This window comes from Stegostoma tigrinum, chromosome 2 (genome assembly GCF_030684315.1).
Source record: "Stegostoma tigrinum isolate sSteTig4 chromosome 2, sSteTig4.hap1, whole genome shotgun sequence".
NCBI classification, from domain to species: Eukaryota; Metazoa; Chordata; class Chondrichthyes; order Orectolobiformes; family Stegostomatidae; genus Stegostoma; species Stegostoma tigrinum.
In genome coordinates, this window is record NC_081355.1 from 82,658,604 (window position 1) to 82,684,280 (window position 25,677).

The following is a 25,677-nucleotide window of genomic DNA, read 5'->3' on the forward strand; positions in this document are numbered from 1 at the left end:
GTCATGCCACCTATTCCTCCTGAAGAATTCCGTACAGGAAAATATCTTTGAAGTCCATGGCAGTTACCTATGTGTAACATCCCCCAGGCTGAATGGAAAAAGGAGACGGTGGATTTTCTCAGATGTTTTCCTGAACTAGATTCTTGAAGCCATTTGGCACAATTCCTCCTCCTCCTCACATAACTGTCAAACAAATATCCAAGACATAGCTTGGGTTGCTTGATTAGAAGGAATGCCTTAGCAGCTTCTTCTTCTAAGCCTGGAATCTCATCCCTACAATATGTTGTTCTCGAGGTGGCTGTTCTGAAGAAGAAACTATTATGCTTTTGCAAAGCAGATCTGGAGAAAGATGCAAGACAACAAAGTGTGAAGCTGGATGAACACAGCAGGCCAAGCAGCATCTTAGGAGCACAAAAGCTGATGTTTCAGGCCTAGACCCACAGACCCTCTCTGATGAAGGGTCTAGACCCGAAACGTCAGCTTTTGTGCTCCTAAGATGCTGCTTGGCCTGCTGTGTTCATCCAGCTTCACACTTTGTTATCTCGGATTCTCCAGCATCTGCAGTTCCCATTATCTCTGGAGAAAGATGCAGCTTTTTTGTTGAGGTTCAGCCTATGCAGCTCCACGATTCTGTGCTCTGGGTATTGCGGCAGAGATGCACACAGAGAATATCAGCTAGGGGTGGAGGACTGTCACCTCAGTAAAAAATATTCATTCATCTGCCCAAATCCTTTTGATTTTCCAATTCAACGAGTTGTCCGTGACAACAATATTGCAAACCAGCAGTGTTCAGGACTATGTGCTGTGTGATGCAGTAAAGTTTGGGCCAGCTGCCAGAAAGGTGCAAAGGCCACTGTCTCAAGGTCCTTTACACATAATACACTGACAGGCTGGAAACTGTGAAAATTCCCACTGTCTATACAATAGATATTTAAATAACATTATAACTGTGATGAAAGAAATTGAGTTGTTTTGCACTTTGTGAAATGACAGCGTTAGAAAGTAATCTACAGCATTTTAATGAATTTAATGACAAAGTATATCTGAATTTTTTTTTAGGAACTGCTAGTATTCATCAAATGACCATCGGCTACACCGTAAGCAAATTACTGTGTACTGCATAAAAGCCTTAAATATAAAACAGCAGATAATTATTGTTTTTTGTTTGCAATATTATACTTGAATATTATTCAGTGAATTTCCTAGGAGCATCATAAATGTCCAGTTTGTAAATTGGACAGTGAGTTTCTCTTGCAAGCAGATTCCTACATGCAGCATTCGCACTAAACTACTCTCTCTCCAGCTGAATTTCCGTTTGGCCCCTTAATTCTCCTGCACACTTAAAGTGCCTTTTGGTGCAAAGAAATTTACCACTAATTTCAGCGGAAGACCTAAGCATGTGAAAAGTAAAGGATTTACTTAGTATTCTAACTTAGCCTTAGTTTCAGCCGCTCAGACTCTAGTGTATATTTGCTGGGTTCTGATGGCATCTCCTAAAGTATATGTACAGTGCGTCCTTAGTCTCCACTGACTTTTTCATAAAGAGGACAGAAAATACTGCTCATATTCTTTAATGGAACAAAACTATCCGTGGGCAGTGTTGGTTTTCCAGTTGAAGGTGGTCAGTGTCTATCGTACAATGTTATTTGAGTTAATTTTCCCAAATTGTGCAAAACTCCTGGACACTTATTCAATGGTATTTAATGGTTTTCAATATGGATTCACATTTCTAAGGCAAAGACCTAACAAATACCACCTAGGAATAGTTGCTTTCCTTTTCTAGACGTTCAAGGCTATAAAATTATTTTCTTAAGTGTGCACCTTTAAAATTGGGATAACTTGTTGGAGTAAAATAAAAGTGTTTGAGGAAAATTCACAATATACAAGGCATAAAATGTTTAATAGTATAATCATTAACTAACATTGAATCCTTGTTGGATCTTCTCCGAAATTATTCAACTTTTGTAAAGGATATCTCAATGTTTTGAATGAAAAAGACACCCTTAAAACAAGTTTTGTTCTGGAATTTTTTGTATATCAGGGCTAATTTTATAACACACTAGTAAATTTGCCCATGATATTGCGTATAGTCAGTGAGAAATATAATGTTTCTTTTAATATCCAAAATGAAAATGGAATTTAAAGAGTGACTTTCGAAACCTCATTTCCTGAGTTACTTGGTGGTCAGAGTCTGTATACCACCAGTTAAAGTGCCAAACAACACTGGATTTTTATTTTAGAGCTTCCTTTACTCTTGTACCATTTATGTGATGGTGTCAGTTTCAGGAAAGATTAATTCACATCAAATTATAGTACAATGGTTACTTGTCTGCCCACTCAACTGATTAGGAGTGAAGAAAAAAAATATCTTTTAGGATAAGGGAGTGCTGTCATCAACAACCATTATAAAATAATGTGTTGTAAGGAATTACTGGCATCGCTACTAATGCAATTGTTATGTAGCTTTCCACTGATCAAGGATGGATGCAACACTCAAGAAGCACAACATTATCCAAGGCAAAGCAGTTTTTGCTGAGTGCCCTATACATAAGCTTAAACATTGCAGCAACACTACATTGGAGGTCAGTGTAATCCCCCCTACTGGGTACACTACAGCAGCTGGCAAGGTTTTCTCAGCAGTGCCTCCCAAACTTAAAATCTCTGCCACTTAGGCAGCAAAACTAAGAGAATGGTATCATCCCTACGTCTTTCTAACATGGATGTTATCCTTGCTGTTTCATTATTACTGGGTCAAAATTCTGGAGCACCTTGCCTAATAACATTCACTGCAAGGATTTCAGCTGCAGGACATGCCAATATTTTTACTGGATATTGTTGTTTCCTAATGTACTTTACATTCGGAAATAGATCCTTAACATAATTCGCCTCTAAATGCACATCAGTTGATTCTTTCTTAACTGTTCTTTCACTGTGACTTCGGACCCAGAGGAAAATGGTTGATTCAGTGGTTGACCCAGTTGACTGTAAGAGCAGGTCACAGTCTAGGAATTCTGCAACATGTAGCAGACCTCCTAACTTGTCAAAGTCTGATTACCACTTTTAAGGCACAAGTCAGGAGTGTACGAGAATATGATCCATTTGCGCAGATGAGTGGAGTTCCAACTACACTCAGAAAGCTTGAACCCACCCAGGAGAAGGCACCACATTCACAAAATTCCTCCAATACTGATGTTAAGCAGTACTGTGCACAACCTACAAGATTCACTGCAAGTATTCACCAAATCTTCTTAGTCAGCATCTTCCAAACCTAGAACTATTTCCAACTAGATGGAAAACAGCAGCATGGGAACACCACCACCTGCAAGTTCCCTTCCAAACCACGCACCATCCTGACTTGGAAATATATAGCCATTTCTTCACTGTCACTGGCTAAAACCCTGAAATTCCCTCCCAAACAGCATTATACGTCTATCTACAGTTGCTGCACTGGTTCAAAGGCAACTAGGAATGGGCAATAAATGCCATCGATACCCACATCATCTCATGAATGAACACAAAGTAAAAAAAGTCATAATTGCTTTCTGACATATCCAGTTTATTTGATCCTGCAAAGTCATCTTCACTGACAGCTAAGATCTATTATGTATTATAGTTGATGTAGATGTGAGGTGAGTCATGAGACACTCATAAATATCGAGCCAGTGCTTATGGGCATGTTCATGCTTGTTTTGTGAGCTGATTGATACACAGCCTTGGGATAAAAGCTTTTTGTAGGGTTGCAGTAACAACGACTTCATATGTTCTTATTTGTGATTGGAGCCTAGTAACCGCCCAATACAGAATAAGGACTTGTGCCAAAATTCCAAAAGGCGTCCCATAAGTTAGCCAAGTTGCAGACTGAGGCAAACATATTCATTGAATGATGCCTTACAACCAATGGTCCAGACACCTGTTTTATCATCAATCTCATTGGCGGGACAACTGAAAGTGGCAGCACAGGCACATAAGGTGGTAAAAAAGGCCTATGGCATGCTTACCTTCTTTGGAAGGGGCATTGAGTGTAAGGATAGACAAGTTATGCTGCAGCTTTATAAACCTTTAGTTAGGCCACACTTAGGATATTGCGTACAGTTCTGGTCACCACAGTACCAGAAGGATGTGCATGCTCTGGAGAGGGTACAGAGAAGATTTACCAGGATGTTGGCTGGTCAGGGGGTTTTAGCTATGAAGAAAAGTTGGCTAGACTGGGTTTGTTTTCACTGGACTGCATGCGGTTGAGGGGCAACCTAATAGAAGTTTATAAGATTGCGAATGGTATGTATGCAGTGGAAAGTATGAGACTTTTTCCCAGGATGGAGGGGTGAATTACTAAGGGGTGCAGGTTCAAGGTGCAGGGGGTGGGGTGGGGGAGAGTTTAAAAGAGATGTGTGAGGCAAGATTTTCACACAAAAGTGGTGCGTGCCTGGAATGTGTTGCCAGAGGAGGTGGTGAAAGCAGACGCAATAGCAGTATTCAAGAAGCAGTTGAACAAATATATGAATAAGAACGCAATAGAGAGGATACAGAACCCGTAAGCGAAGACAGTTTTAGACAAGAAGGACAAATCTAGTAGCACAGGCTTAGGGGATGGAAGGGCCTGTTCCTGTGCTGTATTGTTCTTTCTTTTTTGTACAGTGGTCTATAATCAGGAGGGAGTGCCCTGGGAGTCCTCAGCATTGACTTCACATCCCATGAAGTTTCAAAGAATCAGGTCAAATATGAGCAAGGAAACCTCTTGTCAATTGCTTCAGCAGCTGAGTGAAAACAGTTCTCCTGTGAGGTATTGAGAGTAGGAAGGATTGTAATCTGTAAAGGGGACTTCATTGTACATTACCAACTGTGGGCTCAACAGTATTACTGAGTTCTGGACATTAAACTGTGAGACTGGGTAGGTGGCAGGTGATAAGGGAACCAACTTGAAGAAGAATCTACATGACTTTGTCTTTGCCAATCTTCAATTGCAGATGCATTTATTGATAAGAATACTGGTAGAAGAGATTGCCATACTGTTCTTTTGGGAATAAAGTCCTGTCTTCACAATGAGGATACCCTTCATCTTGTTGTGCGATAGTGTTGTCATGCTTAATTGTTTTTGATTCAGAACCAATGTAACAGTTCAAAACTGTGTATCATCACTGGTCAGTGCTGTCATCAGCAACAGAATCACATGTAATCACTATCTACAACATCATATCCTGAAATATCTCTCATTCTACTATTGCCATTAAGATAGGGTTAGGGTTAGCTAACCTTGGCTCAGTGAGAAGAGACAGAGAATAAGCTAGAAGGTGTAAATCTAGCGAAATTACAACACAGGGTTATATGTACGATGAACAGTAAACATTATTATGTGTTCCACCACAAAGAGATATGGCAAGCACCATTCAGGTCCCGATCTCATTTCAACCCCAGTTCAAAGTCCTGCAATTCTGACACATACAGTTATGAATTGCAGTGGACTATACAAAGTAAAGAACTAATGGGGTTAGTAGCGTCCATGAATGTCCTCATCCTCAGTGTGGTTAGAACCTGGTGCGAAGGTTGTGTCAGAAATATTAAGCCATCTTTAGCCAGTCTCCTTGAAAATCACCAGCATCAGGGATGCCAGTCTTCAACCACTATTGTCATTTCACAAAATATCAAGAAACAGCTTACAATGCTGGAGAAACAAAGGTGATGGGCCCTGGAAATATCCCATTGTTAAGATATGAACTTCAGAATTAATTATGCCCACAGCCAAGCTCTTCCAGTACAAAGTTGCTGGCAACCTGACAAACTAGAAATTTGCCTTTGCGTATGCTATTTCGGTTAAAGGCAGGGCAAAAACAAACTAGCCAGTTCTTGCACATCTGTCTACTCTCAACCATCAACAGTACTTGCACTATAACAACAGATCACTGATACGTCATATGGGATCATTCAGGTCCCGATCTCATTTCAACCCCAGTTCAAACATGGACACAAGGGCTAATTCCTGAGATAATGCAGTAAAACTTTCCTTTTTTCGGGTCCCAACCCAAAACGTCAACTTTCCTGCTCTTCTGATGTTGCCTGGCCTGCTGGGTTCCTCCAGCTCCGTACTGTGTTACACAAAGAAAGGTGGTTCTGGGTAGTAGAGTCCAATCATCTTGGGTCCAGGACATTGTTGCAGCAGCTCTCCAGGGTTGTATAGGACCAGCCATCTTCAGTTGCTTCATCACTGAAAACAAGGTCAAGTATTCAGTGGTTATTGCAGAATGTCCCTGTCCCATCATGACTCATCAAATAATGCAACTGCATGTGTTGACATTCAGCGTGATCTAGACAACATTTAGACACAGGCTGATAAAATGCATGCAGAATTCTGCAACACAAGAACCAAACAATGATCATCTCCAACAAGAGAAATTCAAACTCTCTCCTGTGACATTCAATAGTATTACTTTCACATAGTCCTCCACCATAAATATGCTAGGGTCCACCATTGACTCAGAAGTTCACTGGCTGAAAGAGCAAGTTACAGGTTGTGTATTATGTGGTATACAGTTCAGCTTTTGACTTTCTAAAGCCTTTCCATGATAAAAAGCACACACGTGTTGTGTTACAGACAATTCCTTATCCATGCTTGGAAGTGAGTACTGCTCCAACAATGCTCAATAAGCTCAATGCCACACAATGCAACACAGCATAATTGATTGGCATTGCATCTAGTACCTTAATCATTCATGCCCTTTACCAACAATATACTATTGCTGTGTGAAAGGCTTCTTTGACAGCAGTTTCCCTATCCACATCCTCTCCTATCTAGGAGGGCAAGAAGAGAAGATGTATGGAAACACTATTACTTTAAATTCTATCCTAACTCACAAATCACTGGTCTAAATCGCTGTTCCTTCTTTGTCATTGAGTGTAACTCCCAGAGTTGCCTCCATAACCTCTTTGTGGGTCGACCGATATGATTTGGACCACAGTGCCTCAAGCCTTTCTTTCACCTTCTCAGGGGAATTAGGGATAAGCGATAAATGCTGGTCTTACAAGGGACACTGCAATGCCTTGAAATAATAGAACAATCTTCCAACCACCATAACTATGTTTGCAGCAGTCTACAGAAAAGATTTTCTGATGAAGGGTCTAGGCCCGAAACGTCAGCTTTTGTGCTCCCAAGATGCTGCTTGGCCTGCTGTGTTCATCCAGCTCCACGCTTTGTTATCTCGGATTCTCCTACACAACTCCTGTGCTATCATTAAGGAGGCAAGTGGAGGAGCGTATATGTCAATTAAAGGAATATTATCTGCTGGGTGTCACTGAACAGGTGCTATTTGATAACACTGTTGATGACTCCTTCCATCCCTTTACTGATGATTGAGAGTAGACTGACAGGCATGAATTGGCTGGGTTGGATTTGTCCTGCTTTTAACATACAGGACATTTTGAACGGTGTGTAAGGAATGATGAGGACCAGAGTGAAGTAGACAACAATACTTTTTTCAAAGAAACCAAATCTGAAACAAAAAAACCAAATCAGAAACAAAAACATAAATTGCTGGAAAAATTTGGCAGATCTGGCAGCATCTGAGGAGACGAAGCAAATTTTGGGCCCGGTGACCCTTCTTCAGAACTGTTTCTTCAGAATTGTTTAAGAAATAATATCTGATTTTATTTTAGAAAATGACTTTTTCCATGCCTTTCAAGCTATTCTTTCCATTTACCCTTATACTTTCCCATTTGTTATTCCACTTCTTCTGGTTATTTTTGTTTTAGCAACCCTCTTATACTTAACTTTCATTTTTGCAGCTTATATATTTTTTCTTTGATCTTTCTCTTTCCCTATTCCAGTGACAAAAATAAGTAGAGATCTGTTAATTAATTCTGTATGCACTAATGATCGGATGTGGTTGCCATAGTACTGATTCTGAGGTATGTACTAAAGTTCTGCGCTGCTCACATTAGCAAGCTACACCAAGTTGATTTCCTCTGTTTCTCCTATTCCTGATCAGCTATTTCCTGTTTGTGAGATAATTTGTTTTTACTGAACATTCTGTTTGCCATTTTCATCCAAAACATTTAAGCTACAAACAACGATATACCTGATTCGAAACCATTGATGTTCTCTTGACAAAAATCTGTTTCTGTTTGCTTTTTGTTGAAGCTGTCCAAAAGTAAGCCCAATGCCCCATTATCTTCTCATTCCTGGTTGGGACATAACTACAAAGAAGAAGGATCCAAAGCCTGCGATACATCTGGGACAGGTAACCTCAAAAGAGGGAGGAGATTTGGTTGAAACTGAATGCATTATTTCATTGTTAACTCCATGATGTGCAGGATTTCTTTAACAGATTCATTGCCTGGATTGATGGGCTTTGCTGTCATATGAACAGCAAATGCTGCAAACAGGCAACAACCAGCTGCAAGAATAGAGAACTCAGGGTTAGGGTGGTGAGAGGTGTGTGAGATTGCAGAGCTCCAGTGAGATCAGGATATTCAGAGAGGGTAATTTTGTGATCAGGGAATCGATAATTGCAGGAGGGGCCTTTGATTGCCCGGAGTTTGCTGATTACAAAGGGACTGATTATTGCAAAACTATTGGCAATTGCTTGGGGCTTGATGGCCATGAAGGTGGGCCTCAGGACTATGTTCATGAGGGTTTTCTGATCACAGGGACATTGATGAATGAGAAGGTATTCAATAATCGCAGGACTGTAATGGAAGGGGCAATCACTGATCACAGGAGCAATAAAAATCATAGGTGGAATCCAATCATATGGAATCCAATGCTAAGGCCTGCTCTGATCATTGGGAAGGGGTGATTATAGAGGCGTAGTCAGAGATTTGGGAGGGGATGAGGTCCCAGTACTAGAGGAGTCTATTTGCTGAGATGGGAATGGCATTCCAAATGGAACAAAAAGCAGAAAAAAGAGCTCTTAGAGAGTGAAGGAAAATGAGAGTGAAAAGCCTTTCTCTAGCACATTAAGGGAGTAGTGCTCCAAACTGAACTCCTGTGAGGAATGAGGTATAAGATGTCTGCACTTCACTAAGGATGTCCGTGCTGAATCTGCTATCTACTACTTCAGAACAGAGCAAGAGTTGTCTTGTCAGTGCTGTGAAGGTGACCAGGGTGATAAACCTCTATGCTTTTGACTGATTTCAGCTCAGAGCTGGTCATAGTTGCAGTTTTGTCTTCAGTATTGAATAGAAATGTCATTGAGGTTCATTGTTCAATAGCTAACTGTATTTCAAACTCTCTTGCCAGAAAGCGTCAGATAGAGCCACCAAAAGATTTTGTTAAGATTCTATGCTACCCCACGGCAGAGTGCCACTGGTTGTTCACTCATCACATTGTAGATGCTACATGTCAATTCTGCCCTAAAAAACAGCTGAAAAGGGGTTCTACTCCCTTCACATCTCTTTATATGATCACAGACAGTGAAATAGTCAGGTCAATCCATACTATTCTTTCTGCAGTCATGGTGGCTTCATTCTGCATTTGAGCCAGAAGCATTAGCTTGGTTTCTCTCTCTATTGATGCTGCCTGAACCGCTGCAATGTCCAACATTTTTTGTTTTCAGTACAGATTTCAGTGTCTGCAGTATTTTGCTCCTACATCATGTCAAATCAAAGACTTGTTAGTGGCTGACAAACCCAATTGCCACATAAACATGACAGAGCAGACCATTAGTGTGTGGAAACAATTTCTTTTGTCAGCAGGACCATTTCAAAAAAGATTCAGCATAGTGGATAGGAAGATTTATTCTGGACTGATGAATGTGCACAAACTCAATAATAGTGCTGGACAGCCTGAGCCACCAACTATACAGTTAACAGTCGAGACCATGAAGAGGAGGAGATGAGAACAGGGAAGAGTCAACATATATAACCCATTAGCGTTTGGGCTGCCTGTGAAGAACTCTTTTAAATATAAAATTAAGAAACACAACCTCAGCTTCCCCATTTATCAGTATTCCTACACATTACTTTGCTCTGTCTCTGACATTCAAATTACTTGGTTGGCCCAAATGTAGAAATAATATCCATCACACGATAAACACTTCAAATTAAATGTTTCAATGAAAAAAATGCCATGTTACAAATAAAAGCCTTTTAATCATCCTTATGCTTTCCTTTGATGCCTGTCATCTGTGTCCTTATCTTGGCCATTTCTCCAATGCAGTGCTATCCCAGAGGATACATTTCTGTAGAAGAGGTTGTACTTCAGGCTTTGAGCTTCCTCAAGCAGTTCTAAGGTTAGAAGGCCCAGCTCTGGAATGCATCATTTGGCCACCGAGGCCGGCATTATAAGCTGGCTGCTGAGAGGAATAACAAAGGCTCAGTCAAAATGACAGGGATGGAAAGCTGTCTTCCCAGGACAGAGACCATAAGACAGAAACACTGAAGTAAGCCGTTCAGCCTGTTAAGTTTGTTGCTCCTTTCAGTGAGATCATGGCTTACCTGATATTATTCAACTCCACTTTCCTGTTTTGTCCCCATAATCCTTGACTTCCTTATTGATTATCAATCTGTCTATGTTAGTATTGAATTAATTAAATGACCCAGGCTTTATAGGCCCCTGCCGTAAAGAATTCTATGGCTACGCTACTTTCTAAGAGACAATATTGCTCCTCAACTCTGTTTTAAATATGCAGCCCCTTATTCTAAGGTTATACCTTTGGTCCTAGACTCTCCCAAAAGTGGAAACAACCACTCTGCATCGATCTATCAAGTCCTCAAAGAATTGTGTATGTTTCAATTAGGTCATCTCTTGTTCTTCTAAACTCAAATATATACAGGTAATATATATTCAATATCTGCTCACCTGAAAATTCATCACTCCATGGAAACAACCTGTGTACCCTCTGTAAACTGCCTCCAATGCCACAATATATTTCCTTACATAAGGGAAACAAAACTGTTCACACTATGGACTGACTAGTGCCTCGTACAATTTTAGCAGGACCTCATTCCCTTTGAAATAAAGGCTAGTGTTCCGTTTGCCTTCCCTATTACCTGCTGAACTTGAACGTTAGTTTTTTTAACTTATGCAAGAGGACACTAAATCACAATGTGGTGTAGCTTTCTATTCTGTATGCCCATTGCCTCATCACATGTATTGTCAGCCTCTAACCTAACCTGTCTGGCATGCAAAATGTCACTATTTAAGCTGTTGCAGCCAATATGAAATCAACTGATGATGGTGTGTCAGTTACTATTCTTGCACTACCTGACCAGATTGCATCCCTTGTTCCTCTTTAGTCTTAGACACCTAGTTTAAGTATGCGATGTGAGTAGGGACAGGAGGGGAAGGTAAACTTCTAAATCAGAAGAGACTGAGGGGAGAGGCAAAGTAGAATGTGAGAGTAAGGATGCATTCATCATTTTCAATTTCTTCAGCCTTTCCTTTGGCTACATCTTCATCACCAGATTTTCTAATGATGACCAGTACTGTTATGTCCGTGGGGCATGCAATTGCTCATGCCCTTACTTGTTGGCTCCTGTTTTCTCCACTATTGTGCCACCCTCCCCTGGAAGAGAAAGGAATAGAAGGAGGTTCACCATTGGGTATGATGCATGAGATTGGAGATTGAGGAATTGGCAGTGAGTTCAAGCTGTGCAGCTTGGTATGAAACTTTTTGCTGGAGGTGTCTTGTTGAAGTGAAACATTTAACTGTAAGGAAAGAGTGCTGATAGTGATTGAAACCTGATTGATAAGAATTGTCATGAGTGATTGGGGTACAATGATTTGAGCAATGTCTCAGGCTCATGGTACAGAATGTAGGAGCATACAGTTGAAGATGCATTTATTCATGACCATTTAAGTGAGGTCATTGAACACCTTGTGGCACTACTTCTGTGTCCTCAGGGCTTGATTCCTGGTATTGCTCTCTAATGCTATCCAACATTTAAGCAATTTGGAGGGTCTTCTGACTCTTTCAGATGTAGAATACATTACTTATGTGCCACATGCTTCACCAAAGCTTCTACAGTAATGTGCAAAGCCTCGGAATCAACAATCACTATATTGTGTCAATCTTCACTACTTCCCAGATCAAATCTGCTTCCCTCTTTAGTACCAGCAACAGGTCAAACCAGTATAAATCAGCTCATTATAGTGCAGGTTAGCTTTATGAGGTGGTCAGGTATTGTCAATTTGGAACTCCCGGTGATGCATGCAGTCAATGATGTTGGCCAGCCATTTGTAGTAGACTGAAAAGCTACCTGTTAATCTTACATCAAGATTCCTGTGTGTTTTGGGGGACTGTCCACCTTTGTCCCCATGACTCAAGAGAAATGAATCTTTTGAACCTGGTAGTTTCCAATGAAGCCAATTAAAATGATAAGTAGAACTTTTGAATGCATTAATCATACTTTTTACAAAATGTCCAGAGATTGGAATTGTCTCTACTGATTGTAAAAACACAGATATGATTTTTTTTATTGAAGAAGAAAGGGAAAACGTAATTGGTATCTTTAAAGCCGATAGTGAGCAAATTATGGAATCTCTTGCTAGAGAAAAATTGAGTGAAGGTTTTATCCTGCAACATTGATCTAAAAAAAAAGCAGGGATTTGCTGAGGCAAGTCATATCTGTATAATAAATTTAAATTTTTTGGGGAGATCACTGACATGATGGAGAATGAGTGTCAGTGGCTGTTTCTGTATGGACATTCAAAGCATTTGCTAACAACCTCCCCCTCTCTCCCTGTTTATTTCAGAACCCTTTCCCCATCCCCCTTTTCTGATGAAGGGTCTAGGCCCGAAACTTCAGCTTTTGTGCTCCTAAGATGCTGCTTGGCCTGCTGTGTTCATCCAGCTCCACACTTGTTATCTCAGATTCTCCAGCATCTGCAGTTCCCATTATCTCTGATTAGCTAACGTTGGACAAGACAAGGTCATATACAAAAATGCTGAATGGAATTAAATATAAGCTTCTCTGTTGAGTTAGCCATTGTTCTAAGAAGGGGACAGAGACTAGAGGTAAAAAAACATTTTTTACGTTGGTTTTTGTGACAAGTAGTGTTCCTGTGTGATCTAGATTGGTGCTTCCACACCATACATAACCTCACCACCTTATTAGCAACCTCAGGAGTGTGGATATCCAAGCCTGGCTAAATTGGGTGGCATGCTAAGTTGTGTTGTGAAGGTGGAAATTACAAAAATGCATTGACTAACTGATTAGGCAAAGTTGTAACAAGTGGAGTTATGTGGGGAGGTATGAGGTTATCCTGTTAGATTTGAGAAAGATATGCTGTAAAATTGTTTTAACAGTGAGAAAATATGTTATTTTTCTACACATTTATCATTATTAATTATTCAGTATCAACCTAGTAAAACGCTGTTCCGTATAACATATTGGAAGAGAGATTTCACCTAACTAGTTTGGTAACCCACAGCAAACTGTATCCACTTTAATTCCAGAGAAGTTTACTTAATGAGCATGTGTCGGGAATTCGTGTGATTTCAATTCATTAACGTTATGTTTGAAGTCTGAAACAAAAAAAGTTACTTTTTAAGATCTAGATGGGAAAAATCTTTCCTCGTTGAGGTAATATGATAAATGTAAAAATATTCAGATAATTGACAAGGTTTATAATTATCATTCATAAAATGATATTTGTTGTAAATCTTCCTTGGAAAATCAATGAAGTCAGTCTGAATTACAGTTTAATCATTGCTCTGTTGATACTCTATAGGCTCATCAACCTGCTTATTAACACTCATTGCTAATTCATGCCAGTGATATGTATGAATTGAAAAGACCACTTTAGTCAAAAGCTGTCTCAAAAGGGGGAGATCATTCTTCAGAGGATGTATTGGTGCTGGTGTTGGACATCTAGAGTGGAAACATTGGGAAAACACCATTGGGAAAGACAAGTCAAATTACATCCTTCTACTAACAAAGTGGTCAACATGACCTTTATCATAACATGCAGCCTCTTTCACTCCAAGGACAAATACAAAATCACTTGGAGTTCAGAGCATTAGCATGACCCGGATTATGTCATTGTTCAAGTGGAAGATTTAGGCCATATCTGTATCAGTCAGTCTGTGGGGGGACTGATGTCTGTTGGACAGATCGCCAACTTGTTCAATCAGTGATGAGCAGCCAGATAGCAACAAGACATTACAAGGCCCAAAAATCCAGCAGATGGAATTCAAAGTATCAGCCATAAAACAACTTGACCAGGTAGAGGAATTCCATATGCAGCTCACGACCAGTATCCAATGCAAATCCAGAATATTGTGATGTAATAAAGTTTGATGTACCGGAACTGTCCTGTGCCCAAAAAATTGGGTTTTATTCGCAAAGACTAGTTTGACACGAACAATGCTGAAAAATGTGACTTCCTAGAACAAAAATCAGTCAGCTGTAAGTTCTTGGGACGCTGTGTAGTCCATCCCTCATTGCAATTGGGACAATGATGGTTAAGTCACTTGCATGAATCACTGCTGTCTTTCCGCACCTACAGTGCTGTTATGCAGGGAATTCCAGGCTTTTGGCCAGCGTCAGTGAAGAATTATTCCAAATTAGGCTGACATGTAGCTTGGAGAGGACCCTAAAGATCAGAATGTTCTCAAGCATCTGCTCCCCTTGTTCTTCAAAATGGCGGAGGTTATACATATGGTGAATTCCAAAGAGCCTTGGTGAGAAGTTGCAATGCATCTTGTACATGGAACACAGTTCTGCCACTGTACGCCAATGTTGGTGGAAGTGAAAATTTAAGATGGTGGTTAAAGTGCTCAAGCAAGTGGGCTACTTTATCTAAGTAGTGTTGAGCACCTTGAGTGTTGTCGGAACAAGACACATCCTGTCAAGTGAGAACTATTCCATTACACTCCTGACTAATGCTTTATAAATGGTGGACGAGCTCTGGTAGATCAGGAATTATTCATTGCACAAATCCTAGTTTACTGCTTTTGTAATCAAACTATTTATGTGCCTGTTCTCGTCGAGTTTCTTTTCAATAGTAATTCCAGGATGTTGTTGATGGTGAAGTCATCAATGACAATCCTGTTAAATGTTAAGAGGAGATGGTAGATTCACTTTTGTCGAAGATGGTCATTTGCTTGACACTTCTGTGGCTTGAATGCAATTTGCTAATTATCAGCTAAGCCTCAATGTTATTTAAATAATGCTAAATTTGACACTTTTTGCTTCAGTAACATAAATGTTGTTGAACATCGTGGAATCAGCGAAAATCCCCACTTATAATGTTATGATGGAGGGAAAGCCATTGATGAAGCAGATGAATATGGTTAGGCATTGGATACAACACTGAGGAACTCAAACAATGACGTTCTCGGCTGATATAGTTGCCACAATCTTTGCTTTAGATATGACTCCAAATTGTGGAGATTTTTTTCCACTGACTGCTACTGACTGGACACAATGTGTCTTGAAGCCTTACTCAGTCAAGTGCAGGCCTTAACATCAAGGCCAGTCACCCACACTTCCCGTCTTGAATTTTTCACCATTCATGGCATGTAGGCATCACTGGCCGGGTCAGCATTTATTATGCCCTAGTTGACTTTGTGTAGGTGGGAATGAACTGCCTTCTTGAACTACAGCAGTTCATTTTCTGTAGATAGCCCCACAATGCCATTAGTGAGGGAGTTGCAGGATGTTGACCTGTGACATTGAAAGAATGGCGATCTATTTTCAATTCAGGATGGTGAGTGGTTTGGAGAGAAACTTGCTGGTGGTGGTGTTCCCATGTATCTGCTGCTCTTGTCTTTCTAGAATGTAGTGGTTCTAGGGTTTGGAGAGTGCTGTCTGAGGATCTTTGCTGGATTTCTGCTGTGCATCTTATAGATGATGCACACTGCTGCTACTGAGCGTTGGCGGTGGAGTGAGTGGGTGTTTGTGGATGCCATGCCAATCCAGTGGGCTGTTTTATCCTGGATTGTGTCAAACTTCTTGAGTGTTGTTGGAGCTGCACTCATTCAGACAAATGGGAAGTATTCCATCGCACACCTGGCTTGTGCCTCATAGGTGGTAGCCAGGCTTTGGGGAGTCAGGCAGCAAGTTTACTCATCACAGTACTCCTAGCTTCTGTCTGGCTGTTGTAGCCACTGTGTTTATGCAGCGAGTCCAGTTAGGTTTCTGGTCAATGGTAACCTGCACACTGTTGATAGTAGAGGAATCAATGATGATAATGCGATTGAATGTCACGGGACAATGGTTGGGTTGTCTCTTAGTGGAAATGGTCATTGCTTGGCATTTGTGTAGCGCGAATTTTTTTTTTTGACTTTGCAGTCCATGCCCGGATATTGTCAATGTCTTCCTTCATTTACTTGTGGGCTGCTTAAGTATCTGAAGAGCCATGAGTGGTGCTGAACATTGTACAATCATCAGCAAACATCCCCACTTATGACTTCTAAATTCCTGCAGAGATGTCCTGGAGCTGACCTGGACCTCTAGAAACCATAACCATATGCCTATGTGCCAGGTATGATTCCAAGCAGCAGCGCTTTTCCTGATTGCTATTGAATTCAATTTTGCTAGAGCTCCTTGGTGCGAAACCTGGTCAAATGTGAGCTTGATTTCACGGTCACCTTTGACCTTTTTATTGCTCAAAATGGGCACCTGTGATGCCATGGATCTTTGTTGGAGGCCGAGATGGATCATCCACTAACACTTGTAGCTAAGGTTTGTCAAAAATGTTTTACCCTTGTCTTTCGCACCAAATAGCCGGGTTCCCCCATAGTTGATTATTGTGATATTTGATTTGATTTGATTTATTGTCACATGTACCTAAGTACAGTGAAGTGCTTTGTAAGCAGTACAGGCAGATCATAGAAAGCAAGGATAGACTGATCACCGGGTGAAATAAACCTTGGACAGTGTAAGGCATATATGTTATATCTGGACAGGACATGCACTAGACAGATCAACATTAACAAGATCAGCATTATTTGAAGTTACAGAGTTCATTCATCGAGTCTGATAACGGCAAGGAGGAAGCTGTTCTTGAACTTTCTAGTGCTTGTGTTTAAGCTTCTGTATCTTCTCTTTGATGGAATAGATTGTAGGAGAGCATTTGTGAAGTCTTCTCCTCCACTGAATTGTTTAATTGTTCAGTATCAAATACAACTGGATGTGACGAGACTGCAGAGTCCAGATCTGATCCAGTGGTTGTAGGATTGCTTAGCTGTGTCTATCACTTGCTGCTTATGCCATTTGGCCTGCAAGCAGTCCGGCTTGGTAGCTTCAGTAGGTTGACACCTCATTTTTAGGGATGCCTAGTGCTGCTCTTTCTGCATTCTTCATTGAATCAGGATTGATGGACTGTGGCCATTGGCCATGTGTCTGCAGGTTGGGTTGGACTCCAGTTCTGTTGCTGTCGATGGTTCACAGTACCTCATGGATGGTCAATCTTGAGTTGCTAGAATTGCTCGATTTCTGTCCTATTTAGCACACAGTACCACACGACATGATTTAAGGTATTATTAATGTGAAGGTGGGAGTTCGTCTCTGCAAGGGCTGTGAGTTGGTCACTCTTACCAATACTATCATAGATAGATACATCAGCAGCCGGCAGATTGGTCAAATTAGTATTTTCTTTTAGTTACACCACCACCAGCCTCTGGTACCTCAAATACATGTAAATAGTGTCTTGCATAATTAAAAAATACCTTTGGGTTTGTTGTAACCGTAAAGAAAGTTAAATCCAATGATAATGGGAACTGCAGATGCTGGAGATTCCAGGATAATAAAATGTGAGGCTGGATGAACACAGCAGGCCAAGCAGCATCTCAGGAGCACAAAAGCTGACGTTTCGGGCCTAGACCCTTCATCAGAGATGATGATGAAGAGATCTCTGATGAGATCTCTGATGAAGGGTCTAGGCCCGAAACGTCAGCTTTTGTGCTCCTGAGATGCTGCTTGGCCTGCTGTGTTCATCCAGCCTCACATTTTATTATCTTAAATCCAATTTTTGTTTGTTCTCCGAATGCAAAGATTGTACAGAGCCGAACTACTTTAGTAACAGTGTAGGTACATAAAGATTGTTTATGCATAAAATATATTTTTGCAATTCTAGCCAAAGCTGATTGCCAGAAATATATCCTTGATGCCCACAAAATAGATTACACATTTATGACTGCCTTTAGCTACATTGTCTTGTCTGCCTCTCCAAAACTACATTCAGCGGCAAGGACAAGATATATAATTTTGAATTTGGCAGCATCCGTGGAGAGAAAGCAGAGTTGACATTTCGAGTCCAGATGCTCTTCTTCAGAACGGTTCCAAAGAAGGATCACTGGACTCAAAATGTTAATTCTCCAAGATGCTGCCAGACCTGCTGAGTTTCTTCAGCAATTTAAGTGTTTGTTTCATGTCTTCAGCATCTGCAGTTTTTTTTGTTTTATTGCATAATTTTAGATTTGTCTGGCTACGTTTCAAGATATGTTCTTATAAAAATGCCCTGCTCTTGTTTATCTGCTTCCCTCCTCCCTAGGATTCTTGTATCTGCACAGTATCTTACCCTAATGCTTCAGTTACAAATAAATAACATGTCAGAACCCATGTCCAACAATTCTCATTTCTACAATGCACTGAACTAACAGACAGATTTAAAATAGTTCAAAACATACTCAGCAGCTTTATCCATCATTTTCTTCATTTTAGTAGTCTCACATCGAGAAATCAGAAGGATAATTGAAAGCAGTTAAGGATATATATTTATGTTGGAATTGAGGAACATTTGGAATGTTGTAGCAGTGTGAGGAGGTGGAAACAGTACATAATCTGCCTTGTGTGTGACACTGCCAATTTGCAAACTGAAATTGCTGCATACCTCCGTTTTACAATCCTTCAGCTTAATAAGGTTCTGAGGTCACCACTCCTGTGGATCTGTATCCCAGCAAGACGTCAACACCTTCAGAAGAGGAGGAGGTGCAAAAGAACAGTGCAAATTTTAAAAAATTGTTATTCAAAATAAAGCAATTTTAAAACAGTTCACCTTTCAAATGTGCATTAGATCCCACTTTATCAGCAGCAGAAACATAACACCACTCATCAAATTGGAGCATTAAAGTGCTCAATAATACACATCAAATAGTACAACATTATGCATTCTATCGTATATTTCTGTTTCATTTTATGCAGATTACCATGATACTTCAAAACTGTAAACATCTATTTGGTAATATTAGTAAAATAGCTATCTATTTAACAATCAAATACTATATATTTCAACTAAAGTATAAGTAAAGCATGAGATTGTACTTTGAAGATGAAATTTGGTGAAATATTTTTATGAATTACTGACCAAATGGAGAGAGACACTAGAAAATCACTTACTGATTGCATGAGTTTTTATCACTAATTGGGGGAGCCTATCTCTTTTGGCTCATGACATCATATGGTCACATATGTATGGTCACATATTTTTCCAGTGTTAGGGAAGTTGGACTTTTAAATATCAATTTCTGTTTAAAATAGAAATGGCAACAGAGAAAAATAAAAGCTGCCTTTTCTGTGGAACGTTTTTTTAAAGAGTTTCCAAAGCATTAAATGTCTTATTGATAGCTGAGATTAGAAACTAATGCAAAGATTTCTTTGCTTTGATTAACATTCTCCATGGCTGAAATACATGACTTTTTTTCCCATCTTGAAGACAATAGACATATGAGGACTTGCATTCACTGGTGTTGTTGCTTTCTGTTAACTTGCCCAGCTATTTGCTAACCATTTATTCTCTACCTGTGAACTAAGATGGTTCCTAAATACTCAGAGGCATGGGCAGCAAAACTGAAGCATAATCCTGGTCACATGCATGAAGGTCACAAGCAGCAATCACGGAACAGTAAACAAAAGTTGGAATTCTGGTTATTCTTCTTGTCTTTACTGTTGCTCAGGCTCAGACAGCTGAACTTGTAGTATTCATGGTTCAGTTCTATGAGCCGGGTATTTACCAACTGAGTCATCGAGGAAATTCAAAGAGAAAGTCGCCTCAGAAATGTTCAGTATTCCAATTGTCCAGTCAGCATTGCAATGTCTTTTGCAGATACAAGCAGGGAATTTTCTCAGAGATTCTCTCGCTCCTGAACTGTAATTTCATAGATTATACATTGCAGGTGGGATCAGGTCTGAAGAAGCAGCCTTGAGCTTCTTCCTTCTCCATTTCCCATTGAATGCCAAAAACTTCAAATCAACCTTTACCTTTATAATTACAGACGTATTGGCCGCTGGTTAACAGATGTCTCACCACTTCTACCCCTGCTTAATTCTAAACAATGCACATTTACAATGAAGACTGTACCTTGGGCCATGCCATGGAAACCATCCCTTAGTCTTCGTTTCAGTAAAAGGAGCCAGTCATCATCAGGTAGGAAACGATATATTTTGTTTATGTTGATTAGATTTGTTATTAGAGATTAAAATCAATTTTAAATTTTCTTTAATGGATCTGTTTATAACAATTGAACTGGGCTACATTTGATTTTTTTTATATGTAAAAAAGTAGAGAATGATGGAGCAGTTGTTGTTAAAGCATTAGGAAGAAAAAAAGCATTGTGTACAAAGGAGAAAAATACTCAACAAAGTAATCGAACAATGCTGATAAAGGGTCTAGGCCTGAAACGTCAGCTTTTGTGCTCCTAAGATGCTGCTTGGCCTGCTGTGTTCATTCAGTTCCACACTTTGTTATCAACAGTAATTGTTCAGATTTGTTCACCTGCAAAGTCTGAATTAATAATTGTAATCAATAATTGCTTCATGAGACAATAGGACATACTCTTTATTGGCAAACTACTGTAATATAGATCACTTCCAGGAGTGCATATCAGAATAACATTAGAAAATTCTATGGTGCTTTATTCATTTGAAAAATGGAGAATCATGAGTTGTGTTCTGGTAACTTGGGAAATTACTGATGTATGTCAGTGAAATGGGGAGGCAATCATCTAGTGGTATTATCATAGGAGTGTTAATCCAGAGACACAGACAATGTTCTGCGAAACTGACTTTGAATTCTGCCATGGCAGATGGTGGAATTTGAATTCAGTAACTATCTGGAATTAAGAATCTAAGGATGACTGCAAATCAGTTGTCAGAAAAAACCCATTTGGTTCACTAACGTCCTTTAGGGAAGGAAACCACTGACTTTACCTGCTCTGGCTTACAAGTGACTCAGCAACGTGTTTGACTCATAACTGTCCTGTAGGCAATTAGTGATGGTCAATAAATGACTAGCCAGCAACACCCTCACCCAGTGAATGAATAAAGAAAAAAGGAGAAACCACAAGAGGAAGAGATAATGGGAACTGCAGATGCTGGAGATTCCAAGATAATAAAATGTGAGGCTGGATGAACACAGCAGGCCAAACAGCATCTCAGGAGCACAAAAGCTGACGTTTCGGGCCTAGACCCTTCATCAGAGAGCAAAGAGCTCTCTGATGAAGGGTCTAGGCCCGAAACGTCAGCTTTTGTGCTCCTGAGATGCTGTTTGGCCTGCTGTGTTCATCCAGCCTCACATTTTATTAACCACAAGAGGAAATTGTTTTGCTTGATGTGCTAACTGGTAAATGACCATAACAGCACAATGAAATTAGAGCTGTAGAACATTTAAATGACAGTGACCACACAACAAGAAAGTTCAACATGAGTTGGCATTCAAAAAACCTACAACCACCTCCCAGTTCTACAATTTAGGTTGGGTTTTGTTCATCATCAACTTCCCTTGCTCTGCTATTAACAGCTGTTTAGGCCCCTTTGTAGGGAAGTTTGATTCCTGAACACCCTTGTCTTGCCACCATCTCATAAAGACCCTTAAACTTATACTGCCCCTGAGAACTGCCTGAAGCTGAAGCAGACACCATATTTTACCTCAAGATGAAAACCTGACAATGTATCAGTGCCATCATTAAGACCTGCTACTTCTGTAAAATCACTCAATCTCCCCCATTTCTTCCGCTGTGGCTATGATCCATGTTTTTGTCACCTCCGGACTTGACAATCACAATACACTGTTAGCTGACTTCATATATTCTAATTTCCAGAAACACACCCAAAATTCTGCTGTCTTGTGCCAATTCGCAGTCACTCACTACATTACTGCTGTCTGCATTATTTCTCACAATTCAATGCAGCAGCTCTACAGTAAACTTCTCCATCTGTATGCTCCAGTTAACCAGCACTGAGCTGACAAGTTGAATCAATAACCATATGAAACATAATTTTGTGAAAACAATGAAATACTGCCTCAGACTTTAGAGATTATCCTTACCAGTTTCCTCCTTAATTTTTCCAAAGTTGGATAGTTCCTTGTCTAGCGCACCATCCAGTTTGTGCACAATAGCCTTCGCGATTTATGTGTATACTCCAGACAGACACTTCAATAATGATTCATTCATGGGATGTGAGCATTACTGGAAAAGTCAACATTTATTGCGTATTCTTAATTACCCTTGAGAAAGTCAGAATGAGTTATGTTCTTCAGTTGCTGCAGTGTAGTGAAAATACTGCCACAGGGTGCTACATGTTTAGAACTCATTTCACAAATGGCGGTTGATGCTCGGTCAGTTGTTAACTTGAAATCTGAGGCAGAAAATTTTTTTTATGCAAAGCTATTAAAGTGTTTGAGTCAAAGGCAGGTATGTGGAGTTAGGCCATAGTTCACTTACAATCTCATTGAATAATGGAACAGGCTTGAGGGACTGAGTGAAATACTCCTGTACTGATGTTCGAATGTACTGCGAGGTAGGGGTTTTCTAGAATTTTGACCTTGCAATGATGTAGCAACAATAATGTATTTCAAGGTGGTGTGTTGGAGGGAAACCTGTGTTTAGTGGTGTTATTCTGTGCCTACTGTCCTTCTTTGGAATGGGCTATTAAAAAAACCTTAAGCAGTTACTGTCTACTACTACGGAGGGATGTAGGGAGTAAAAATTTAAGGTAGTAAAAGGATTACAAACAAGCTAGGTGCTGTACCTGAATGGTGTTGAGCTTTTTGCCTTTGAGATGGACTCAGCCAGGGAAGCAGGGACTAATGGATAGCACTCATGGCTTGTGCCCTGGAAGTAGGGAAAGGCTTTGTGCAGCCAGGAAGCTAGTCATATGTTGCAGAATTCCCAGCCTCTGACAGTCTGTTGTTGTAATACAATTGGTGTGATGGATCAGTTAAATTTCTTAATAATTAATACTCCTGTCCCCTGAATATGTTGATGATGTATGTTTTGATGATGGTTATAGCATTCAATACCAAAGGAGGGTAGCTTGACCCTGTCTTGACGGAGATGGTCACTACCTCACTCTTGTGTAGTATGTAAGTTACTTACCACAAGTCTTTAGTTCAGATTTTGTTAGGGCTATAGCCTTTACTATATCTGTATGTTCAGCCATTTCTTCATAATACGTGGCCACTAACTGCATTTAATATCTAAGGAGTTGCAAATGTAACTGACTACTGTGCAATCATAAGTCACCATGTCCATTTTTGACCAAAAAAACATGGTTAGGTAAGGATATTATGCCAAGAAACTCCTGCTGAGATTACTGCTGTAACAAACACAGCAATGTTCTTTTTTGGTAGGTATTACTACAAATGGGGAATATTGTCTCCCTTGGTCACCACATTACAGGAAGGATGTGGAGGCTTTGGAGATGTTGCAGAAGAGATTAACCAGGATGCTGCCTGGATTAGATGATATGAGCTATAAGAAGAGGCTAGAAAAACTCAGGTTGTTTACTCTTGAGCAGCGCAGGCTGAGGTTAGACTTGATAGAAGTCTATAAAATTATGGAATGCATATATAGGGTTGACAGTCAGAATTTTTTCCCCAGAGCTGAAACATTTACTACTGGGGGGCATGCATTAAGATGAAAGGGAAAAAATTTAAAGGACACATGATGTGCAAGTTTTTTTACACAGAGCATGGTAGGAGTCATTGTCAGGGGTAGTGGTGGAGGCAGATATGAAGGGGCGTTCAGGGACTTTTAGGTATGCACATAAAAATGCAAGGAAAGGAATGGACCAATGGCAGGCAGAAGGGATTAGTTTCATTTGGTGTTGTGTTCAGGACAAAATGTCATGGGCTGAAGCACCCATTCCTGTACTTTACAGTTCAAATATCTGTATTCTATATTCTGATTGCTATTGACTTCAGTGTCACGAAGGATCCTTGATACATATTTTCAAGTATGGCTTTAATGCCAAGAATAGACATTCAAACCTTATCTTTGGCCTTTTGCTCTTTTCTCAATATTTGAATCCCAGCTGTAGGGAAGTCTTAGGCCAGGAAGTCATGCAGAACCTAATCTGAGCATTAGGGGCAGGCTTTTGCTGGGTAAATGTCAATTGAGAGCATAATTCAAGGCACTCCTGGTGCTGTGTGTGTGTTTAATTACTTGGTGGTTGATAATTGATAAAAGGCCAGAACTGAATTGTTGTGCTTTTCATACACAGGACCATACATTGGCCATTGTCAACTTTAACGGATAGTTGTGCTGGAATACATTGAGTAGGGGTGCATTGAGTTATGATGCACAAGTCTTCAGCAATTCAGCTGAGATTTTGTTAGTGCTTAATGCTTTACTGTATTCTGTATGTTCAGCCATTTCTTCACAACACATGGAATGAAATGAATAGTTTTTATAATGGCTTCCGTGAGATGGTCTCAAAAGGAGACTAAGATGAGGCATCCATGCAGCATTTTTGGTTGTAAATGGTGTAGTTCCTTCATGTCTGGGCCTCATAACTTGGCATTAATTGTGAAGTTTGCACTCCCCTTACAGTGGAATAACTATGTTGCAATTATGTTCTGGTCTGGGACTAAACATGTTGGAAAAACGCAGTACATCTGGCAGCATCTGGGGACAAAGAATCAGTTACCATTTTGAGTAAAATATGATTCTTTTCCAGCCTAATGTTTGCACTTCCAGTGTCAGCATAAGGCACTACGGCGCTCAATTTCAATAACACTAGTTTCTTTTAGATGGCTTCAGAAAGACATTTGCAATATTTGCCATTAAAACATCCACCAATGCATAAGATGAAGAGCTGTTATGTTTGTACAAATAGCCCAATTTATTCTTCTTTTCTTGACATACATTAAATGGGCTTTGCTTGGCCACTGCCAATGTTACCATTTCCCTTTCCTTATTGCTAAAACGCTGCTAAAATATTTCTTGTTTATATTGTAAGATTTCAGAAAGATTAGATTTCAAATGATACAGCAGAGGAATTTTTATATTCACTCTTTTGAATATTTAAAGAAGTTTCTTAGAAATTTGGACAATGTGGTTTCACATGAACATCTAAGGCAAAATCACTAAAAGAAGCAGCCTACTGAAATTGATTACAGTTTTTGCAATGTGCAGATTTCTTTGATTCAGTCAATTTCCTGGAGCAATAATCTGTGAACCGAAGTGAGTGAGTGATATTATAACTAAACCTGCAATTTCCCTCATAGTTCAGTGGCAAGTACTTATGCATGGCATGACTGTAATAACCATTTCAGAAACCTTAAACCTTTCATGTATCTTGTGTCAAAACAATTGTCATACCAGCATTTCTTACCCTCTGCTGATATTGTAAAACTGTACATTCTGGGTCATGTTTTAATATAAGATATGTCATCTCTCAAAATTTGGTTTCATCACTAGCATTTTATGTCAACTAAAAACATAAGTACTTAATCACTACCACTTAAGGCTATGAATTGGTATCTTACAAATCTTCTTTAGATGTTCAAAAACATTTCCC

The 25,677-nt window shown here is 39.9% G+C and overlaps 1 protein-coding gene across 2 annotated transcripts in view; it reads left to right on the forward strand.

Moving 5' to 3' along the window:
- The window catches only part of si:dkey-256h2.1 (uncharacterized protein LOC337520 homolog), a 205,749-nt gene that overhangs the window by 97,885 nt on the left and 82,187 nt on the right, over positions 1 to 25,677 (forward strand). For both annotated transcript variants that reach the window (XR_009447272.1, XM_048522441.2), the window contains exon 8: positions 20,151 to 20,302. Coding sequence is in view for 1 of the 2 variants with exons in the window: in XM_048522441.2 (XP_048378398.2) it covers positions 20,151 to 20,302 (152 nt within the window). In the remaining variant the exon portion in view is untranslated. The remainder of the gene's footprint in view (positions 1 to 20,150; positions 20,303 to 25,677) is intronic.